Here is a 21,426-nt window from a genome sequence, read left to right as displayed (position 1 = left end):
GTGATCGCTGCTCGGGGACTGCTCGCAGCTCGGGTAGTGATCGCGGCTCAGGTAGTGATCGTGGCTCAGGTAGTGATCGCGGCTCGGGACGGGCTGGGCATCGGTCGGCGGGCGGGTGGTGAGTAACTGCATTGTGCATAGTTTGTTTTGTATATTCTGTATATTCTGTTACCACTCTCATTATGACTATTATTACTATTTTCTCTTATCAAATTGTCTTCATCTCAGCCCATGGCTCTAACCTTTTTTTTTGTCCTTTCCGATTCTCCCCTCCCATCCCACTGAGCGAGCAGCTGTGTGGTGCTTAGTTGCCAGCCGGGTTAAACCATGACAGTATGAATCAAAATGTAGTTCATATAGCCACTGCTAGAAATTCTCTGACTAGAATTTACTGCAGTCTACTATTAGTGACTATTTCTGTTGCCTGATAGAGTAAATTTTTCATAAGTTCTGTTACCTTCAAGATAGCAGGATGAGGAAGGGAAGAGAAAAGAAAATCTCTGTGGGGAAAAAACTCCCCAAGAACTTGGAATTTTCAGCAATATTTATAAATCAAGCTACATAATTACTTTTTATGGTTTTTGCCACCCTTTACTCTTCCCAATAAAAGTTAAGTCTCTTCAGCACCCGACAAACTCATTCAAAAGTTTTTCACTGTAAGTACAAGACAAATTCTGGTCAATTGTAACCACTGGAAATTGCTTGGAAATTGTTTTAAGTTACACTCCTAGGCTTATCTTTGATAATGACCTGGAGAGCTGCTATAGAGGGGCATGAACACATGGACACGTGACGAAACTTCATAGTAGTGTGGCCACCTGTTTCTGGGCCAAAAGGCACTTTCAGTCTTGCATAAATACATCCAAATTTAAAATTTCATTAAGCTTTACTTAACAGGTTCAGTTCACATTATCAGTCATATACTCTCAGCACAAAACCTCATACCAGTATACACATGCATTTTATACACTTCACCTCTCCACTACTACTGCATTTCAGTTGTCCGTCAAATTCCTCTTAGTTTTGACTTTATGTACTGACTAATAATTGACTTAATGCTGTGAAGAGGTTTGGTAAAGAAAGGTGGTTTTTTTGTTACCCAAACCCCTCACCTTCAGTAATTCTGAATCACATTAGGAACTACAATATAAAATTCTCAAAGTGGAAAGACTGAAAAACATTAACAAATAACATAAGATTTAAGGTTCCAGATATTCTCAGTACAGGACATAAACCGTAAGACTGTTTCTCGTTTCTCATTGCTAGGAGGAGGAGTTGAACTGTGGCAAAAGCTCCTGTCAGCAATGGATACGCTAGCTTAAAGTATTTGCCTAGAGAACAAGTTACTGGATCTGTAAAGAGGGTAACTCTCACCTTTTTAAACTGTTTTTTCTTGCAGCAGACCTGGTAGTTCTTTTAGTAATGTCTGTACTGTCAGAAATGCTAGGTTCAGAGGTTTTATGTTTCTGAACAGTGGACTGCAGAATTACTCTGAAAAGAGTAGGAAAAAAGAAAGATTATACAACTTAAAAGTTTCTAGGAAAACACTGAGAAGAGGACATTACAGTTGCAGCAGAGCTAACAAGTATCAGCTGGCTTTTCACAAATAATTCAGAAAAGCAAATTCTTCTGCCTGAAACACATTCTTCTCTTTATAACATTGTTATATGTTATAACTATGGTAATGCAAGTTGTTTTATTAGGAGCATAGCAGTTTGTTTTGTTGCTTTGTTTGATTTTTCTTTTGCTTTCAAAGAATGGATTAAATTAATCATTTTGAATCTCCTGTTAAGTTTCTGGAAGACAAAAAGCTAAGAAAATGTATTTTAAATTGCTCCAACAAAACAAAAAAAATAGATAAAATCTGAAGTATGCAACAAAAACATACATTATTTTCCAGACTGACACAGAAACGTATTCAGAAAAAACCCCAAGTAATTCAATTTGTGAAGACCAAAGTCTAAATCAGCTGCAACTTGCCATGAGATTTTCCCTTCAAATACAGTAGGCTAGGAAAATCATTGCCTACACCACACTGAAAACAGAGCTGGTTGTCCTCAGTCGCATCTCTGGAAGACTCTAGAGCAAGATATTGACTATATCCTAACAGGCAGATAAATCCTAGTGTTGCTTACATCAGTAACAAAAGAACTCCAGATTGTGAAATGCAAACAACTATTTTTAGCCACAAACCAACTGGTTTGTAGGGAGACCACATCTGTGTTCCTAAATACTTGTAGTGCAATTACGATGGAAACAAAAAGTGACAACTGGTCAATGAAGCCCACAGATATCTGTTTAGAACACCATTCTACACATCTATTCCCTAGTCATTTCATCTGTGCAAGATTCCAGCTATAAAACTACACATTATTTTAGAGATTCAGAGCTAAGAGTAACTTAGCTATTACTGTTTTTTCACCTGCTGTTACTAGACTCTAATTTTCAGTGGCCTCACTGAGTCCATCTGTGTCAGCAGATTATGCTAGATTGGAAATCAAAACCTTCATTAAGTTGTATAAACCACAGTCTGCTTGATTAATACTCCGAAGAAATTGTTTTCAAGGAATCCTAGATACAAACATAAACCATATCTTTTGGAGTAAAACTGGACAGACATACATGGGAGAAAAAACAAGTATTTTCCTACTCACATAACATGTTCACCACAATAAAGAAATAGGAAAAAAACCCCTATGCTTTCACTGTTTCATATGGGTTTGATACAGAATTAGAGTATGCATCAGAGATAACACAATTTCATCTAAAATAAATTCTTTACATCAGTAAAACTGGTCAGCAACCTTATTTACCTCATACTTTTAGACTGTTTAGCAAACAGATGACTACAGAACTACGAAGTTCAAATATTTTAAATTTCTACTTAAAGAAATCTTTCTTAGTATTTCAGACTTGCAAAATCTTGTCACTTAATTTGCAAAAGTCCAAACGAAAGCCTTCTCTTCCTCCAAGATAAGATACAAGATTGAAATGGCAAGGACTAACAAAATGCAAAGTAAATTCTATGGTAAACACAACACATTTGAAATCGGAGGAATAGGTTATTCAAGAGGCTGAAAATAAAACCAGATACCTTCAACATCATATCATGCTTCTGTAGACAACACAAATTCTTCTAATAAACATCTGTTTTCCTTGCATGCCCAAGGTGAAAAGGTTCAAAACCTGGAAATTCAATAATTTCTATTGTGCTTGTAAACCAGTTCTAACAAGTTCTAATACCAAAGTTCTAATATTAAAACCTAAAATTCTCCTTTCCGTGACACAGCTGTCATACAACATGAACAAATTTGGGCTACTGCACTTTCAATTAAGCTTTAGAAATTACACCAGTGGTGAAAAAAGACTTGCATTACACCTTTTATCTCTGCCACTAGCAACTTCCAGGACTGAACAGAAAGGTACAAAGCTGGCTTAACCCCATAACATTTAGTCACTGAAATATATGCATGACCAAATCATGGCACATAGTGGTTTGTTAGCGTTCATACAGACAGAAATATAGAAAAATCATGTTTTCTCCTTAAATATAGACATACAGCATCTCTCTGTATAAAATGAACGTAATATACATATAAAAGAAAGCAAAAGTTATTGGAACATAACCTAATGGCTGTAATCTTTCTTATAGGTGTCCATTCTTTCCAGACACCAGAAGTACAGAGAACAGGTCAGTATATACGGCTTAAACGCATATACTTATCTAATATGAACTGAAACACTACGAAGCATTAAGATATCATCTTGCACTTAAATATTCGTATTTTCAACATATCATAGGTAAGTCCTTACTTCCCACATAATTTCATTTTATCTGTTCAAAACAAAGAAAGAATAGAGGTTCTAAATGAGAATGTGACTCATAAAAGTAGTCACCATACATAATTGCACCTTAAAACCAAACCAACAACAACATCATCCTTTTAAGATTGCTGTATCTACCAAAGGGTAGGGAGAGTAGGAGCTGGCTTAGGGGATCAGCTCAGAGCCAGCTGTGAGCATGGTAGAACCTTTAACATTATCTGTTCTTCAGTAGATATGTCATTTTTACATCTCAGCACTATGCAACTTCACATAGCTACCCAAGAGTAAAGATTAACTGAAAACCCTGTGAACAAGACATTTGCTGAATGATCTGACAGACATGTTTAAATAAGACTAAAATTCTAGACTTCCAAGGCTGATAGCACCTCAAAGAAAACAGATGAGGTCCCATTTACACCATTGTCTGACACAGTGTTACAATTAGAGTTGCCTTTGGGCCTAACTGTCAGCTTAGGAGCAGTGCTATCAGAGCTTTTATTAGAATGCTACTGCATACATGTTTAAGGTAAGAGAAGAAACTGTCTTTAATGTATGGAATTTTGATTTAACATGAAGTCCCAGTTTTGGCTGGGATAGGGTTAATTTTTCTCCTAGTAGCTGGCAGAGTGCTATGGTTTGGATTCAGAATGAGAATAATGTTGATAACTCATTGATGTTTTAGTTGTTGCTGAGCAGTGCTTATACTAAGACAAGGACTTGTCAGCTTCCCATGCTTTGCCAGCAAGGAGGAGCACAAGAAGCTGGGAAGGAGCAGAGCCAAGACAACTGACCCAAACTGGCCAAAGGGACATTCAATATCAATATGATGTCATGCTCAGTATATAAAGCGGGGGGAGTTGGCCGGGGAGCAGTGATTGCTGCTTGGGAACTGTCTGGGCACTGGTTGGTGGGTGGTGAGTGGTTGCATCACTTGTTTTTCCTGGGTTTTGTTTCTCCATCTCTTTTTGTTGTTTTTCTTTTCATTACACATTATTATTGTTGTTGTTGTTATTATTATTATTATTATTAATTATTTTTATTTTATTTCAATCATTAAACTGTTCTTATCTCCACCCACAAATTTTCTTACTTTTGCCCTTCCGATTCTCTCCCTCTTCCCACTGGGGAAGAGTGGCTGGGTGATGCTTGGTTGCCAACTGGGGTGAAACCACAACACACAATTAGATTAGCAGCAGGTTTGATAGATAGGTTTTATAATGGACATGACGCCACAGTAGAGGAAATCCTCCCAAAATCTCAGCACTAAAAAAATTCCCAAACTATATCAGAGAAGGGCAAGATCCTCAGGACAGCTACCTTACTGCTTTGTAACTGTGAATGTAAACTAGCATGTCATGCTGTATGTGACAACAATCAACTTCCAGGAACATGAGCAGAAAGTGCATCTGAGGTACACAAAGCTTTTCTAACTCAGTGAAATATAGTTTAAAAAAAAAAAAGAAAAAGTAGAACATTTTCTGAACACATGCTGTAATAGTAACGCTAAGACTAAGTTAATCTGTAATGGAAGCATCACTTGGTAGTTCTGAATATAATCCCCAAATACCACACTAGTTTATACACTACTTTCTTATTCAAGCTAATATATCAGCCTTTAAACAAATCAAAACCTGCCTAAGTGGCATGGTGTTTGGGTCAGTAGCACAATCTTTTAAATAGTTCACCATTTAACTCAGAGCGGCACAGGGGGACAGGTACACCACCAGGACACAAAAGCTCAAACCTCACAACCCAAGACAAAATCAAAAAGCTTGAAATGCCAGCAAAGTTAAATATCTTGAAGACAAATCAATCCACAAAACTAGCTTTTTTTTAAAAGAAAGATTGTTAGTGTGCTAAGGAGGGATGAGGGAAGAGAGGTTACACAGGAGCATGTCTTCTCTGACCTGTGATGGGCATTTTATTCTTGCCAAGGCTACCTGTTTTATGAGGTCTGTCAAATGCAATATTGCTTTCCCCTACATCAACTCATGATTTTTAGGAAAACAGGCCTGAGTCTTCTACCACTGTTCCAAGGCAACAAGTGACTGATACTCTTCAGTCTACAGGGCTCCAGCCAACAGGACCGCCTGGCTAGCCCAGAGAGATTCATGATCCTGATTGATAATTTGATCTCTTAAAGCACAAGGGACACTAGCTGCGTAATGGAGAGAATGTTAGTCTAGCTTTTAAGAACAGCTTAAGCATTTTGCCAGACATAAACCAACGTTGTATGATTGTCAATCCTGGATATGAGGCAGCAGCACCAGTAACCCAACTGCTTGCATCGTGACACATTTACCAATATCAATCAATCTTTTCTATTAAGGGAGTTTTTAGACAGAACACAGAAACTGTAAGAGAAAGAAAGGATGACAGTTGAGTGAAATTGATCTTATAGTACAGAAAAACAAAGGACAGATTTTTTTCCTTTTTTTAACCAGTGTTTTAAGTTTAGCTTTTTAGTCTGTGTTTAGAAATCTGAGGTCTGACTTCTGGAAAACACCGAGACAAGAAATACTGCTACATTCAGTATAAAACTTTGAAAACAAGCCTCTCATTTAAGTATGTTCTTTGACAAAGTTAGGTACCAATGAAAAAAAAAAAAAACAGCTAAAGGGATCTTTACTTCTTTTTTTTTACCTCCAAAAGAACATATTAAGCTAAGGCTAGTAGGGTAACTAAGTTGTCCACAAGTTCCCCAGTTCTCACTCTTTTAGTTATTAGTCATTTACTTTAGCAGAAAGAGTCCCGCAGTTTTTGAAAATGCAGACAAAAAGTTGCAAGGCCAAAGGTAAGAAGGATAGAAACCCTTAACTTTCATGTTCTGCTTAGTACTCTGGTGTAAAACACTTTTTCTGACCTATTTTTTCCCTAAGAGCACCAAAGTTTCAAGCATTCACCCAAAGTAACCATTTTGCTTTGAGGGTGGTGGTGGAGCAGCTCCAGGGAGATGCGGTAGCAAGCAAAAAGTTCCTGTTTGGATCTCCTGGCAGTTCTGCGTGCTGCTGAAGTTTTGTTTGGCTGAAAGATGGAAGTTCTCATTTGATGAAAACATTGCACCTTTTAAGCGGAAGAGAGGCACAGCCATCACTGCAGCCACTCTGACAAAAGTGGAGTGGAGAAAGAGTGAAAACTGTAGTCAAGGAACTAACGTGTTTTTAATGCTCTACTCAGCTCCTGAATCCAAGTAACAGAAAGAAGGGATTTAACTAGTCTCCTAAAGCTCTATAAAAAAATAATTGAGGACAAAAGAAGATGAAACCAGATTGGCTGGGTAAAAAAGTGAGCTTTGACCTAATACTGCAACCTGCCTCATCTTCTGTTATGTTAAAAAGGAAAAAAGAAGTCCCATTTTACTACCTCTTACGGCATATAATACTATAATTTCTTAGTAAAAACAAAGACCTACTTACAAATTTCTAACAAATTCTAATTCCTGGCATTTCACAGGAATAAAACCATCCTTTGGGAAACTAAGCTCCTTTGCAAGTTCATGAATTTCAAAGTAAAACTGGGGCTAACATCTTCATTTGCAATACGCAAAGGACAGGATCATACTTTAAAGCAGTACTTTTTCCTTTTTACAAATATAATTTTGATTATGTAGTTTTGCTTATTTGCAGGAGCATGCAGAGAAGAAAGGCTTCAAAATTATAAGTTATTCTAACTATAAAAGCTCTGCACCTTTTGTATTGCAAACCAGCCATAAAAATCACTGTTATTCCAAATAATATATACAAAACCACAACAAAGCCAGAGCAGTGAAATTTACTCTTGCAACAAAACCAGTAAGAAACATGATATGAAAACATGCATTTATGAGACATACTAGACAGCAAGCGTGAGCTATTGTAGAGAAATGGAATGGGACACTTACACAGTGGCTCTCTCTCAAGGGGTCCTGATGGTTACTATGTTCTTAAACCATCTAGACAGAATAGCAGGCTGGGCAGAAGGGAGCCACATACAATCCACCAGATGACAATGCTACACAGTGTAGACACCAGCATAGCTAGGAGCCATCTAAAAAAGGGGTTGGAGGGGAGGAAAAGATGAACAAAAATTCAAAAGAAAAAGCTATTGGTGCATTTCAGCTTGTTTCAAGTTCTTCAACAGCATTTTGCTCTACAACCTTTGCCAAGCATTTTCTTACTTTTTATGAATCCATGCAACCATAAATTGCCAAATATAGTATCCATGTGTTGGATTTTCTGAAATCCTCGCTAAAGTTGTCTATTCCAAAGAAAGTGTGTAGCACTCTTCTGAAAATAAGTGCATGCTGGAGCAGTACATCTCTGACCACTTTATGCCATCTCTTATGCAGTTTGATCTGCCTGTATTCATTCATCCTACTTCATGATCCCAAGTTTGAATACTAAAACATTAGATCAGAGCCAGATGAGTTTGTAGGAACAATTTACGTAAATACCCATATGATGGGGTATATTACCTTTTTGTGTTCCAAGTAGCAAAAGGTAATTCATAATCCTTTGGCCAAAGATGCCGAATATCACTAATTAGAACATATTCAAAATATCCATTCATCAAAGCATATAGAGCTTATACAACCAACTTCAATAAACGTTAAAAAACATTATACACAAACCCCTTGAGACTTAAACATAAGTAATGCCTCTAGCTCTCAAAGACTGTAATTGTCCCAGCTTCTGGTGCTCTTATTTTGCCTTCTTTTTTTTTTCCTTTTCTGTGAAATAAAACTACACAGAGGATTTAGAAGCTTCTTTTTGTTTGCTTAGATAAAATTAATCAGTTTCACTGCAAGATTAATTATTTTTAACAGTCTGAACTCAAAGGGAAAAAGACTGATACCTCTTCTAGCAGGGAAGACTTCAGACTCACATAGGGCAGCTAAATATTCCTAGTGGTATTTTGGTTTGATAGTAGTAACACAAAGAATGTAAGAAGTTATACAATTATTTTTCACCAAATTATTTCAGTACAAGCTGCAAACCATACAAATAACTCAGGGGAACAGAAGGAGGAAAATTCCAACTCCCTGTGCCACAATGCATGCTATAAAAACCAACTATATCAATTATTTTAATTCTACAGAAGTATAAGCTAACTACTTTTAATTAGAGCAGTCAGAATGCTTCATGAATGGAATAATATTTTAATAGTTGATAGGCTTTCTGCATGTTAAGACAATGGTTCTGAACAGATTATCACATGGTCTACATTCATCCTACAGAACACACAATAAGTGAGATCTTTCACAACCTTTATTACATGACTTAAAGTACCTTTTATGAAAAAATATTAGGACATGGAAATTAAGGCACTATGTGGCTTAGAAACTAATGTGCAAGGTAGCTGGTTTTTACTGTGCTATTTGAGGTAACTGAGGTGATGTGTTTAGGGTTTTTTAATGCCAGTTAGATACAGGCTTTGTTTTGAATCGGTTGTTTCTTATATGATTGCCTGTGTCAATGATGAGCATGAACAGAAGAGAATCTTAAAACAGAAACAGAAATCATACATAACAATGTGTGAGGGTTTCCAAAGACATACTCAGCACCTTCAGCATGTTCTTACTATATACCTCTCACTTTTTTCTAAAAGTCTGATGACACTGGTCTTAAAAAAAAAAAAAAAAAAGGCAAAAGAAAAAAAGGCAAAAAAAAAAAGGCAAAGGAAAAAAAGGCAAAGGAAGAAAAGGCAAAGGAAGAAAAGGCAAAGGAAAAAAAGGCAAAGGAAAAAAAGGCAAAGGAAAAAAAGGCAAAGGAAAAAAAGGCAAAGAAAAAAAAGGCAAAGAAAAAAAAGGCAAAGAAAAAAAAGGCCAACAGCTAGCAGCAGCATCCCATACAGAAAGACAGCACAACAAAAGCCAAGTTGCCTTTGGTCTGTGACTCTGGTGCTGTGTTATTTGCAAAAATCTGACAGCCAGGGGCCACCATTCCTTTCCTAGCAATCAAATGAGATCCAGATATGTCCTGCAAGTCTTCCATTCTCTTGCAATTTATTTAAGGGCAGACAAAGTTTCTTCTACCTGCAGCTGCTACAAGCCACAACAGATGCGAAGGTGACTACGAACTTTCTTTTACAGGTGGTGTTTCAGTACTTGTCTAAAACAAAGAGACTAGCATACCAGGCTCCTTGACAGAAATGCACTCCTTTTGAATTTATTTACAGAAATAGTGCTACTCCCTGCCTTCCAGATCTACCAGACATTATACCAAAGCTCACAGGATTTAGGGAAAGTTTCTTTCCAAGGAAGAGGAAGCTAAAGATTCTTCTTTCAACTCTTCTTCTTAGGTAGCTGACTTTACTTCAAAAAACAGCGCATACCTTATCTCAGCCAGTCAAATACCACCACGTAAAGTCATATTCTTCCATTTTTATACTACCACAGGAAAGAGAAGGGAATGACTGTGATTAAATTACAAGTAAAGCATTCAGAAATACTGTGGGAGCTTGTGAAACGCAGACTACTGGAATCAAAAACAATGCAGAAAACCAAAAATTGAGAAATGAAGTTCTTTAACCAAGTTCTCCTGCCTTCCGAGCGCTCAACCAAGCCTTCGGAGAAACGGTGAATCTCCCGCTTGTTTTAAATGATTAAAAGCAGCCTTGGCAACAAACTTTTGGGGACAAATGGAAGTGTGCATAAAGAGGAGGATAAAAGTCTTTCTGGCATTTATACATTCAGAAACTGACTTACGTTAGCGGAGATGCAGTTGGACCTTTTGCCTGCCTTCTACTTTTCAGAGCACGAAGCTTATCACCTTGTGTTACACGGTTTGTTTCATCTTCATCGCTGTACTGGATAAGTGGAGGCAGGGAAGGGATAAACAAAGATTAAAACACAGACACTTAGACATTGAAGAATTAACCTTATCTTGAATCTTAAAGTTAGAATCATCTCAACAGGAAAGTTTTTTCCCCCATATCCCTTGATACAGCAAGTGCAAGCAGAAAAACAATCAGATTAACACAGTTTTACCATACCCACAGGTTTATTCAGACCCTGAGAGATTCTCAACAGCAGTTACAACTTTTACAAGAGCACAATATTCTGATGGTTACCAGTTCAATGTCCTTTCGGATGGTTCTCCTGTTTCTCGTGTCATTAATTGAAATATCATCTACTCCTGACAGAATTCTTGTTACAGCAATTTTACGGTTTCCTTTCAGCTTTGCATGGAAAATATCTCCTTCTGTCCAAAGTTCTGCCTGTTTCCTATTATAATATGGCAAAAAACCCCAAACACAACAAATTAACACCAAAATATTACTAAGTGATCAATAAAAGAAGAAGAAAAAGACATCTAGATCTATTTTTGAAACAATTTACAGTCAATCTACTTACTCCATCAGGAAGTGTTGCTGTGGCCCAATCACTGAACCAGGTCTATTTATTCTAATCCAGGCGATAGTTTCAGCAGCTGTCATCCGATAATGCTTCATAATGTAACAGGCAATAAGTGTGCCAGTTCGTCCAAGACCAGCTGTGTAAGATAAAAGAATGGCTTCTTTCATATACCTATCTTCATCTGGAATCTGCTGTAGCTATAGACATTGTTACTTGGACAAATAGTTACTTGCCTAATTTAATAAACAAACCTGTTACTGATCAAACTTGGTTAGTGCAATTCACCTTCTGAATTCTTTTTTTCTATATACAAGTCTACTAACACATTGTTCACATGTTTTTTGAGGGAGGTAACCTTCCAAAGCCAGCAACTTTACAAATACCTGTAAATCTATCTTTATTTACCTATCTACCTATGAATATGTATATAGATATGAGAATGTTTTTACGCATGGGATGAACAGCTGGCTTTTTCTCAAAATTCTCAAAGCACCTTCTTGCAAATTGATCACACATTGCACTGAAACCTGTTGCTTTTCCAATCCCTCCTCTAATTAATTTCTTACTTTAGTTCCCGAAGAAAAGACGAATTTTGCAACAAGCAAGTCTGGGTACTAGCCAACACAGGTAAAAAGTACTCCAGCATGAGGAACCTTCTTTGCCACAGCCCTCAAAACAGTTCTATTTACCGTGAAAAACATGAGAAGGAAAGGAGGACAGCTCCAGCTAAGTGGCTCCTCTCCTTGATCACTTACTGTAAATGTCAAACCACACATCATCTTCTCTCATTTAACAAGCAACCAATCAACACCAGCGTAAAATCTTCAGTACAGCCCAATAGCCAAGAGAACCACGCAGCGCTTTCCATGCCTTGTCCAGCTTTAAGAACAGGCTACAGCGTTCTGTTCTTTCTCAGCAGTAAGAGCAGGTTGAGGAACATAACGTAGCCTAGACACGTTTAGTATGATAAATATCAGAGACCATCTTAATTTGAATGAAAACAAAGCACTTGTACCACTGATACTCAATATTCAGGCGTAATCAATTAAGCCATATGCCCAAATTTATCACCTCAGTTGAGAATAAGAATATGCACTTGCTTCCCAACAGTCAAGATGAAGTTTTTACCAATTCTTCCATTTCACAGTGTAATCCTGTTAAGCATGCAGAAAATGGATAGCAGATCCAGGCACAAAAATGCAGTCTTTGCAGGCCCCAAATGGGCAAATGGGTTAAGAAAAAGGCCTTTCTCCTTCAATCACAGCATTACCAGGTATGCTAGTGAGGCAGAGTTTGGGGAGAACAAATGTCTGATAGACTACTAAAAGAATGTGTGAGAAGGGAAACATAGTTCCTCTAGGACCACAGAAAACTGTATCATTATACTAGCTGCCTTGGGCATGCTCTGAATATCTTCTCCTTGGCAGTCTAACTCTGAAGGAACTGTTACTCAGAGTGTAGCTAGTATAAAGGGCTTTTGAGGGATAAAGATTTTTGTGGTTCTGAAAGAACACTCATGAGCAGTCTCCTCAAAAAGCTGCATTTATATTTTCAAAAGTTTACTACTTGGTATACTTAACTGTGTGTTTTCAGAAAGACCTATAAACCTTGCCAGGACTTCAAATTCCTGCCCAAAAGCACCCTTTGAAAGTGGTAGCACTTTCTAGCAGAAAGAGCGGCTAATACTGGCAAGATCACTTTCCCCAACCTCATTCTTGGAAACAGCTGGGAAATTTTTTCTGGAACTTAAAAAATTAGAAGATGAAATAGAAAACAGAAGCATAGAAAGAATTTGTAAGGAAAAGCTGCAGTTTGGCAAAGATGTTAATAACCAGAAATAACAGAATTATAGTGAAAAATACCTCAGGAACTGTAACTATAAGCATCACTTGTAATATAAATCGGTTTTACACTATACCTTTGCAATGAACGGCTATAACACCTTCAGCATTTTCACAAATATTTAGAAATGTTTTAACTATAGTATCACTAGGTGTACTTCCATCAGCAAAGAAGAGGTCAAAATGCTCAAACCCAGCATCTGTAAATCGTTTGGCATCATACAGTTTTTTGTTGAGGCGTATTATAGTGGTGACCTTATGTTTCCTGAAGTACGGGAAATAAGCCTCTGGAGCATGGTGGGGATAGCCTATTTGAGAAAAGAGGGGGGGGGGAAGAGTAAGGCTTAAACTGCAGAGATAAACAAAGACTCAAAAACAAGAGACGAAAACACTTTCAAAACAGAACTCATGCTCAACATAAAGAAATAGACTAACCAAAAATGGAATTTTAACATAATCACCTAGGTCAGATACAATTAAACCAAGCATTAAAATTTTACGGCCAGAGTTCTTATAAAAGAAAAAGAGCCAAAGAAAAAACACACTGTTTGAGGAACAATTTTTAAAACTTGTTCTTACTGATAACAATCAACTAAGAAAGCAGTGGGCTTGTGTCCCCCACCTCCTTTTTTAAGCATACCATTTTCAATTTTACTTCTTGAATGAGGTCCACTGAAGGCAATGAATTTGTTTGGTATTATCCAGTTAAAATCTCCATTTTCTGCTCTCTGTCAAGAGAAAATGCTTTGTTTGTCATTATCCCTGTATTTTCAGGCTTTTCCTTATGTTTCAAAATACATGCTAGATAGAATTGATGTACAATTTCTGCCAAAGGAATTATGTTTAGTCACCTGCTTTCTGTTCCACCAGGAAGATGCCAGATGCTCTCAACCTCACTTTTCTTGCCTGTGTTCTCCTCTTTCTAACTTAAGAGTTTTAGAACAAAACACCTGATGCCCTTCAGATAAGAGGCAACTTCCAATTTTTAATTTTTATAGGTTTTTAAATTATGAACTTGGCCATATCTCTGTTCACAACTTAAATCATGATTTTTTAGATTCTAAGAACACTTAATTTTCTCTTTACAGATAACTGGCAGCTTTGCATTTCTGAGACTGCATATAGTCAAGAGTTGCAGTCCTTCATTGACACATTTGATTCCCACGCCCCAAAGTGAATTTTATAGGCTTGGAGTTTCCTAGCCCTGTTCCCTTCTTTACCTCAAAGAGTGTTATTATACCTTTGCCATGTGTTCACAGATACATACTTTGATTGCTCTCCAAAATTCAGTTAGGCTTGGACTCGAATGGCCTCAAACCATCAAGCCATCAAGACTGCTCAAGAATATGCATGACCTCTAAAAGATGGCCAAATAATCTTCCAGAGCTTTAATAACAATGGAAATGTGGTTTCTGCTTTCCCCCTCAGGTTTGAGGCTCACTATGCTTAAATCTGAATTTTAATATTCTCTCTCTGACCACACACCTTTATTTAACAATCAAACTTTTTAAAGACACAAAACAGAAATGGAACCTAGTACTACAAAAAAAAAATCACATACTGTAAACAATCATCTTAGCATTAGCAACAGCAAACAAATAAGAAGACTGATACTGAACACTTACTTCGTAATGCTCATATTCATTTAGGTCAAACGTATTGAAATCCAGGAAACCATATTGTAAAGCCTAAAATTCAGAACACGGCTTTTAACAAAGACATCATCTTTTGAATGAGGACAGTTTATCACTCTTTTAGGTTACAGAAAGCCCTTTAATTCCTGTTCCACTCTTTCACAGAGATTTCTTCACATATTTGAAAAAATACATGTCAATTCAGTCTTGGTTCAAAAGAGATTTGTCAATTTTAATATGAGTGAAGTTAGACAAGCAAATCTACTCCCTTCTGTTTTCATCGAATCACTACAAAATTCCAGACTACTGAAGCATTCAGTCCTTTTATTACTGCTAGGAGTACAAAATAAAAAAAAAGAGGAAAACTGGCAAAAATTGTCTATTAAAAATATTGAGTACATTCTAAAGTCTGCATTCAAGGATTGCAAATATTTTTGTGGATGAAAGCTATTTGCTCTCATTAGGATGCTAATATCTTAATTGAATTTAAATTGTTCACAGACACACAGTCCTAAGCAGACACTACTGTGGTCCCTGATGTGCCATAATTATCCACAACCATTATATTTAATAATGTATAAAAAAATGTAAACATTTGAGTAACTGGCAGTTTACCCACTTGTTAATTCAGGAAGCACAAATACAGATAATCCTGTTATCTCCAGATATTTAAAATACTACATTCTAATTCCCTCTTTCACTGTATAATCTTTTGAATTTTTCCTTGCTGTTCACCAGTACTAAGAAGAATAGCAATTCACCACTCCTGGCATACAGGCAGCCAATGTCAAAACATTCAAGAAAGCTGAAAATCACAAACCTTCGAGAAGCTAGCTTATTCAGTAAAAATACCGGTATTTGGCAGAGATACCCATAATACAGAAGACAGTGGTAGGGTGGAAAGCTGCAGAATTCCCTGTTTCACTACTCATACAGACTAAAAAGAATGCATATAAATTCCCCTGTCCTTCAATCCCACATTATTTCCCCACTGTATTGCTAGAAAACACTGGATTATGATAATTTATAGTTAAAAAGCACCTGCCTCTGAACATTTGTTCTATTTGTATTCTGTCACGCAAAACCTGAAGTCATTAGCACATGCTGCAAATACCTGAAAAGTATCACTACCCAATTCAAAACCTCTTTCAAGGGCTCTATTCAGTCTAAAATGTTAACACTGGGGGACATATAATAAGTGTATCATACAACCCTTCGGGATTAGGGGTGTGAATGACTGTCTTGAAAGACTAGAACTCAAAACTTCCTCTTTCAAATCTTCACTAGTTGATTATATAAAGTGTCAGCTGACTTCTATGGATGCTGTATCTACAAGTTTTGTTACAATGCATAATACATAATAAGCTAGGCAACAATCAGAAGATCTGCTACTGCACAGCTCTAATTGGATCCGAGCTTCCTAAGCTGCCTTTATCTGCTGAGCAATACTTAGCTGACCTTTTGCAATATGAAAAATGTTGGTTTACTGACCTTGTTTATTGCATGAAAACAGTCCAGCAATGTTAGATGAAAACTGCAAGTACCAAAGGAAGCATCCCTAGAAGATATGATGACCAGAATGGTAAAAGCAATTGAAGATACATCTCTAAAACACCTTCAAAACATGGCTTCAAGTTAATTACTATTATAGTGAAATAATTATGTCAAAGGATTACTTCATTTCTCCCACCTTGCATCTCACAATAATAACAAAACAGAAAATAAGTTAAGAGGTGATCCAAGGGTAAGATTACTCCAGTTATAGTTTTGGTAAAGCTGACATTCACTTTCTGACATGACCATTGAAACTAGCATGCTCCAGCGTTCATGTCAACAAAGAACAGACAACACAAACTTTTGGTGGCGAAAGCTAATGCCTGAATTAGTATCATATTCTAATACACTCTTAGAACATTTTCTTCTGAAGTACACTTCCAAAAAAGTCAAATTTTCATACATTGCAGATTTTTTCTTCAAACTCAATTTAAAAGAAAAAAGATGCTGCACAGATGTTTCTGTGTATATGTGAACAGCATCTTCTTACTAAAACTGTCAAGGTGCACATTTGTGTAGATTTATACTAAGAGACTTTCCTTAAGATGCATAAAATAGTTTATGCTTAAATGTGAGGAGAAACTGGTTTTCATGAAAACCCCTTCTTTCAACTACAATTTTTTAAATTCTGCTGATCAAAGAATGGCATGTTCTTAGTATGTGACCATTATTAGATTCCATAAGCACTGTAAAGTAAGCATTCTACAGGAATACTATAGTCAAGTCAAAAAATAAATTTAAACTGAATCTACCTCAAAAAATACTATGCCCTGGCAGAATACCTTCTTTTGAGACCATGCAGCCCTCATCAGCAGAGAATTTCTAATGTTTCAAAAAAGTAAAAAATACATCACATTCAAATTTCAACTGAGAGGAGGAAGAACTTCTGAAGAACTTGGATGGCTGCCTCTACAATCTGTTTGTATCCTTTTCCTCCCTAATGAATCAGTGTGAAAGGTGGGAAAAAAAATCATCAGGAGAAAGAAATTACAGAACCCCATTCAGGTAAAAGAGAGGACAGGTAAAGGTGACATTGTAGTGGGTGTCTGTTGGGCCACCTGATGAGGAAGAACAAGTGGATCGGATCCTCTACAGACAGAGTGGAGCAGCCTCACATTTGCAGGCCCTGGGCCTCATGGGGAACTTCAACCACTCTGATATCTTTTGGAGGGGTATAAGCAATCCAGGAGGTTCCTGCAATGAACCGATGACAACTTCCTCTTCCAAGTGATATGGAAGCTAATGAGGAACAGCGCTGTACTGGGCCTCATACTCGCCAACAAAGAGGCGCTCATTGGGGATGTGAATGTCAAAGGCAGCCTTGGATGCAGTGACTATGAGATAGTGTGTGGGAGAAGGAACAGAAGTCACATAGGTCATGAGCCGAACCACAGGAATGCAGAAGTGAAGCTAGAAGAAGCTATGACTGGAGGATAGTTGCATGGGCGGTGCCTGCAGGACCACTGTGAGCACGGGCTGATTGAAAAGTTTTTGCGGAAGTTTTCTCTGTGCACTGAGTACAAAAGCATGCTCTCCCTGAATAAAGTTGATTCTGGTTGCACCTCCAACCTAGTTCTGTGCCTCTGTTCAGGAGGGTGGAGGGTTTAGCAGGGAGGAGGGTGAAAAGCAAGCTGTCAACCCTGGACTTCAGGAGAGAAGACTTGGGCCTCTTCAAAGATCTGCTTGGAAGAGTATCATGGGATACTCTTCCCTGGAGGGAAGAGGGGCCCAAGAAAGCTGGTTAATATTCAAGGATCTGCCCCTTCAAGCTTAAGAGCTGTTCATCCCAATGAATATGAAGCAGGCAAAAATTCCAGGAGGCCTACACGGATGAACAAGGAACTCCTGGCCAAACTCAAACACAGAAAGGAAGCATATGGAGGGTGGAAGCAAGGACAGGTAACCTAGGAGGAATATAGTGACATTGTTCGAGCATCCAGAGATGAAGTTAGGGAAGTTAAAGCCAAAGTGGAATTGAATCTGGCCAGGGATGTCAAAGAAAACATGAAGGGCTTCTATAAGTACATAGGCAACAAAAGGAAGGCTAGGGAGGATGTCAGCCCATTGCTCAATTAGACAGGGGAACTGGTTACACAGGACATGGAAAAGGTTCAGATACTGAATGCCTTCTTTGCCTCAGTCTTTACTAGTAAGACCAGCCTTCAGGAACCCCAGTTCCCAGAAACCAGGAAGAAAGGCTGGAGTAAGGAAGATGTACTCTTGGTGGAAGAGGATCAGGTCAGGGAATACTTCTGCAAACAGGACATGACTAGGTACATGGGCCCTGATGTGATGCACCCATGAGTGTTGAGAGACCTGGCTGATGTCACTGCAAGGCCAATAATCTCTGATCAATCATGGCAACTGTGAGAAATCCCTGAAGACTGGAGGAAAGCAAATGTCACCCTCAAGTTCAAGAAGAGCAAGAGGGAATCCCCAGGGAACTACAGGTTAGTCAGTGTCATCTCAATCCCCAGAGAGGTAATGGAGCAGCTAATCCTGGAAATCATTTCCAGGCATATTAAGGACAAGAAAATCATAAGTAGTAGTCAGCATGGATTCACCAAAGCAATGTCATGCTTGACCAATCTGATAAACTTCTACAATGAAATGACTGGTCTGGTTATGAGGGGAGAGCAGTGGATATTGTCTACCTGAATTTCAGTAAGGCCTTTGACATTGTCTCTACAAGATCCTCATAGACAAGCTAGTGATGTGTGGGCTAGTTGAGCAGACAGGTGGATTGAAAACTGGCTGAATGGCCGGACCTAAAGGGTGGTGGTCAGTGGCACGGTCTAGTTGGACGTCAGGAACTAGCAGTGTACTCCAGGGGTCACTGCTGCATGCGTTTGATCCTATTCAACATCTTCATTAATGATCTGGATGAAGGGGCAGAGAGTTCCCTCAGCAAGTTTGCTGATGACACAAAACTGGGAGGAGTGGCTGATATGCCAGAGGGTCATGCTGCCATCCAGAGGAACCCTGACAGGCTGGTGAAATGGGTGACAGAAGCCTCATGAAGTTCAATAAGAAGTGTAAAGTCCTGCACATGGGGAGGAAAAACCCCAGGCACCAGTGTGGGCTAGAGGCTGCCCAGTTGGAAAATAGCTTCGCAGAAAAGGACCTGGGGGTCCTGGTGGACTCTAAGTTGAATATGAGTCAGCAATGTGCCCTGTGACAAAGAAGGCTAATGGTACTCTGGACCACATTAGACAAACTATTGCCAGCAAGTCAAGGGAGGTGATCCTTCCCCTCTCCTCAGCACTAGAGAGGCCACACCTGGAGTACTGTGCCCAGTTTTGGGCTCCTCAGTGCAAGGGAGGTATGGTGGTGGTGCTCAGTGGTGCTCAGTGACATGACCAGAGACAATGGGCACAAACTAAAACACAGGAGGTTCTCTCTGAACATCAGGAACCATTTTTTCACTCTGAGTGTGACTGAGCACTGGAGAACAGGTTGCCCTAAGATGCTGAGGAGTCTCCATCCCTGGAGTCATTCAAAAACCACCTGGATATGGTCCTGGGCAACCAGCTCTAGGTGGCCCTGCTTGATGTTGGACCAGATGACCTCCAGAGGCCCCTTCCAACCTCACTGTGATTCTGTGATTCTATAAGTGAAAAAAAAAATTCTTTTCATCCTGCTAACAAAAGCTTTTGTGTTGGTAATGACCCTAAGTAGCAACTACCTGACTGACTTTTATTATTCTATGGGAAGGTACTGTTTCTTGCTGAGATCTTTTCAAAGAAGTTCTTAAAGGAACAGAGCCCAGACCAACATCTCAGTTGATCATTAACATAATCTGGATTTCTCTGTTTGCACCGTGTTTAGTTGCACTAGTAAACTCAAGAAAATGGTAAAGTTTGCAGGCACTTCAACAGACTGTATTCTTTATCCCAGAGGCTGGATATGTCTTCAGAAGTCAGCTCTTAGTTAGTCTTATCATATAACACATCTTTGCATTTCTTTCAGTAGGGCTGCTGAAGTGATGGTCTGGGACTCTGGGCAGAGTATATGGCCTGAGTGAAAAGCTTCTATCTCCATCACCCACATAGACCTCTACGATATTCAGAAACAAACCTTACAGTCTTCCTAAGGATGACTTTTTGTTCTTCTGGGAATATAAAAATGGAATTTAAAAGTGAGAAATGGGATGATGGAAGTATAGAAATAAAGAGAGGTGCTACTACACCATTATGTGCTGGTGGTGGAGGGGGGAAGTAATAGAAATTCAAATCATCAAAAGCCGCTCTGGCAAGAGAACTAGAAAACACAAACAAGCAAGGACTAAATTTATCACCCCGTAACCATATATTTGGACAGTAAACTTGCCTCCTAAAAAGTTTTTTGGCCATTCTTTTCTGCATATTGTGGCAGCCAATGTAACATTAGTTTAGTCCAACTTTTAGAAACTTTTGGAAGAAATTAAGAAGTTGTTCCTCTGCACAACGGATCGACTTTATTTGCTACACTAAGCAGCACAGCATATACCACAAAGAGAAGTCTGTGGTCTGAAACAGCTAGGATTACATTCCCTCAGGGTCAGGCAACCATGAACCAGTGGTTTTACACATTTCCTCATTGGTAAAAAGAAACACTTCAAAGTTACACTAGGTCATATGAGGTTAGCTAGCCTTCTTTATGTATAGAACAGTACTTGTGGGTTGCTGCATAGATTCGACAAGTAGGAAAAATGGAGTGCTCTAAGTATTACAAGCCATTTGAGATGAATGACAGATATTTTGATACGTTTAACTATCAACTACTGGCACAAAACCAGACTGCCATGTGAAAAGCAATGTAGATCAAAAAGCTCAACGAGAGTGCATACAAAGCAGCGTGGCTCGTTCGCCTTCTGTCAGTACACTTCAGTTCCAGCTGCTAACACCCCTGTTCAGCAGTCTGCACTTAAAGCTCAGGCAGTGAATGTGTCACATCTTAAAAATTAGGCACACCCCCCACCCCCACCGCCCAAATCAGTACTGCTAAATGCTACATTCTTCTTCAAAATATCACGGTACAGAATGTTCTAACAACTTGTTATTTACCTGAAAGGAAGATATGAAATGCTTCCAGCTAATATAAGCCTGTACACATCTTCTGGGGATTCTCTCAGGTATATTATCTATTTTTGCAGAAAAAGTCAGAAAAGAAAATAAAAATATTATTTTAAGATAGATATTAATAACCTCAAGTCACTTGTTTACTACAGAAGGCATGACTAATTACCAAAAGTGCT

At 38.4% G+C, this 21,426-nt stretch overlaps 1 protein-coding gene across 1 annotated transcript in view; it reads right to left on the bottom strand.

Annotated features, from left to right (window-relative positions):
• Positions 1 to 21,426, bottom strand: part of CDC14B (cell division cycle 14B) — a 45,097-nt gene that overhangs the window by 10,483 nt on the left and 13,188 nt on the right. The window contains exons 4-12 of the mRNA XM_035893909.1: positions 21,236 to 21,312; positions 16,128 to 16,194; positions 14,628 to 14,690; positions 13,643 to 13,730; positions 13,080 to 13,310; positions 11,159 to 11,297; positions 10,876 to 11,029; positions 10,511 to 10,611; positions 1,375 to 1,491 (exon numbers count right to left, since the gene is read on the bottom strand). Coding sequence (XP_035749802.1) covers positions 1,375 to 1,491; positions 10,511 to 10,611; positions 10,876 to 11,029; positions 11,159 to 11,297; positions 13,080 to 13,310; positions 13,643 to 13,730; positions 14,628 to 14,690; positions 16,128 to 16,194; positions 21,236 to 21,312 — 1,037 coding nt within the window. The remainder of the gene's footprint in view (positions 1 to 1,374; positions 1,492 to 10,510; positions 10,612 to 10,875; positions 11,030 to 11,158; positions 11,298 to 13,079; positions 13,311 to 13,642; positions 13,731 to 14,627; positions 14,691 to 16,127; positions 16,195 to 21,235; positions 21,313 to 21,426) is intronic.

This window comes from Egretta garzetta, unplaced genomic scaffold (genome assembly GCF_000687185.1).
Source record: "Egretta garzetta isolate BGI_Z169 unplaced genomic scaffold, ASM68718v1 scaffold310, whole genome shotgun sequence".
Classification (NCBI taxonomy): domain Eukaryota; kingdom Metazoa; phylum Chordata; class Aves; order Pelecaniformes; family Ardeidae; genus Egretta; species Egretta garzetta.
The sequence above is the reverse complement of the archived record's forward strand: the minus strand, read 5'-3'. Positions and strand labels throughout refer to the sequence as shown.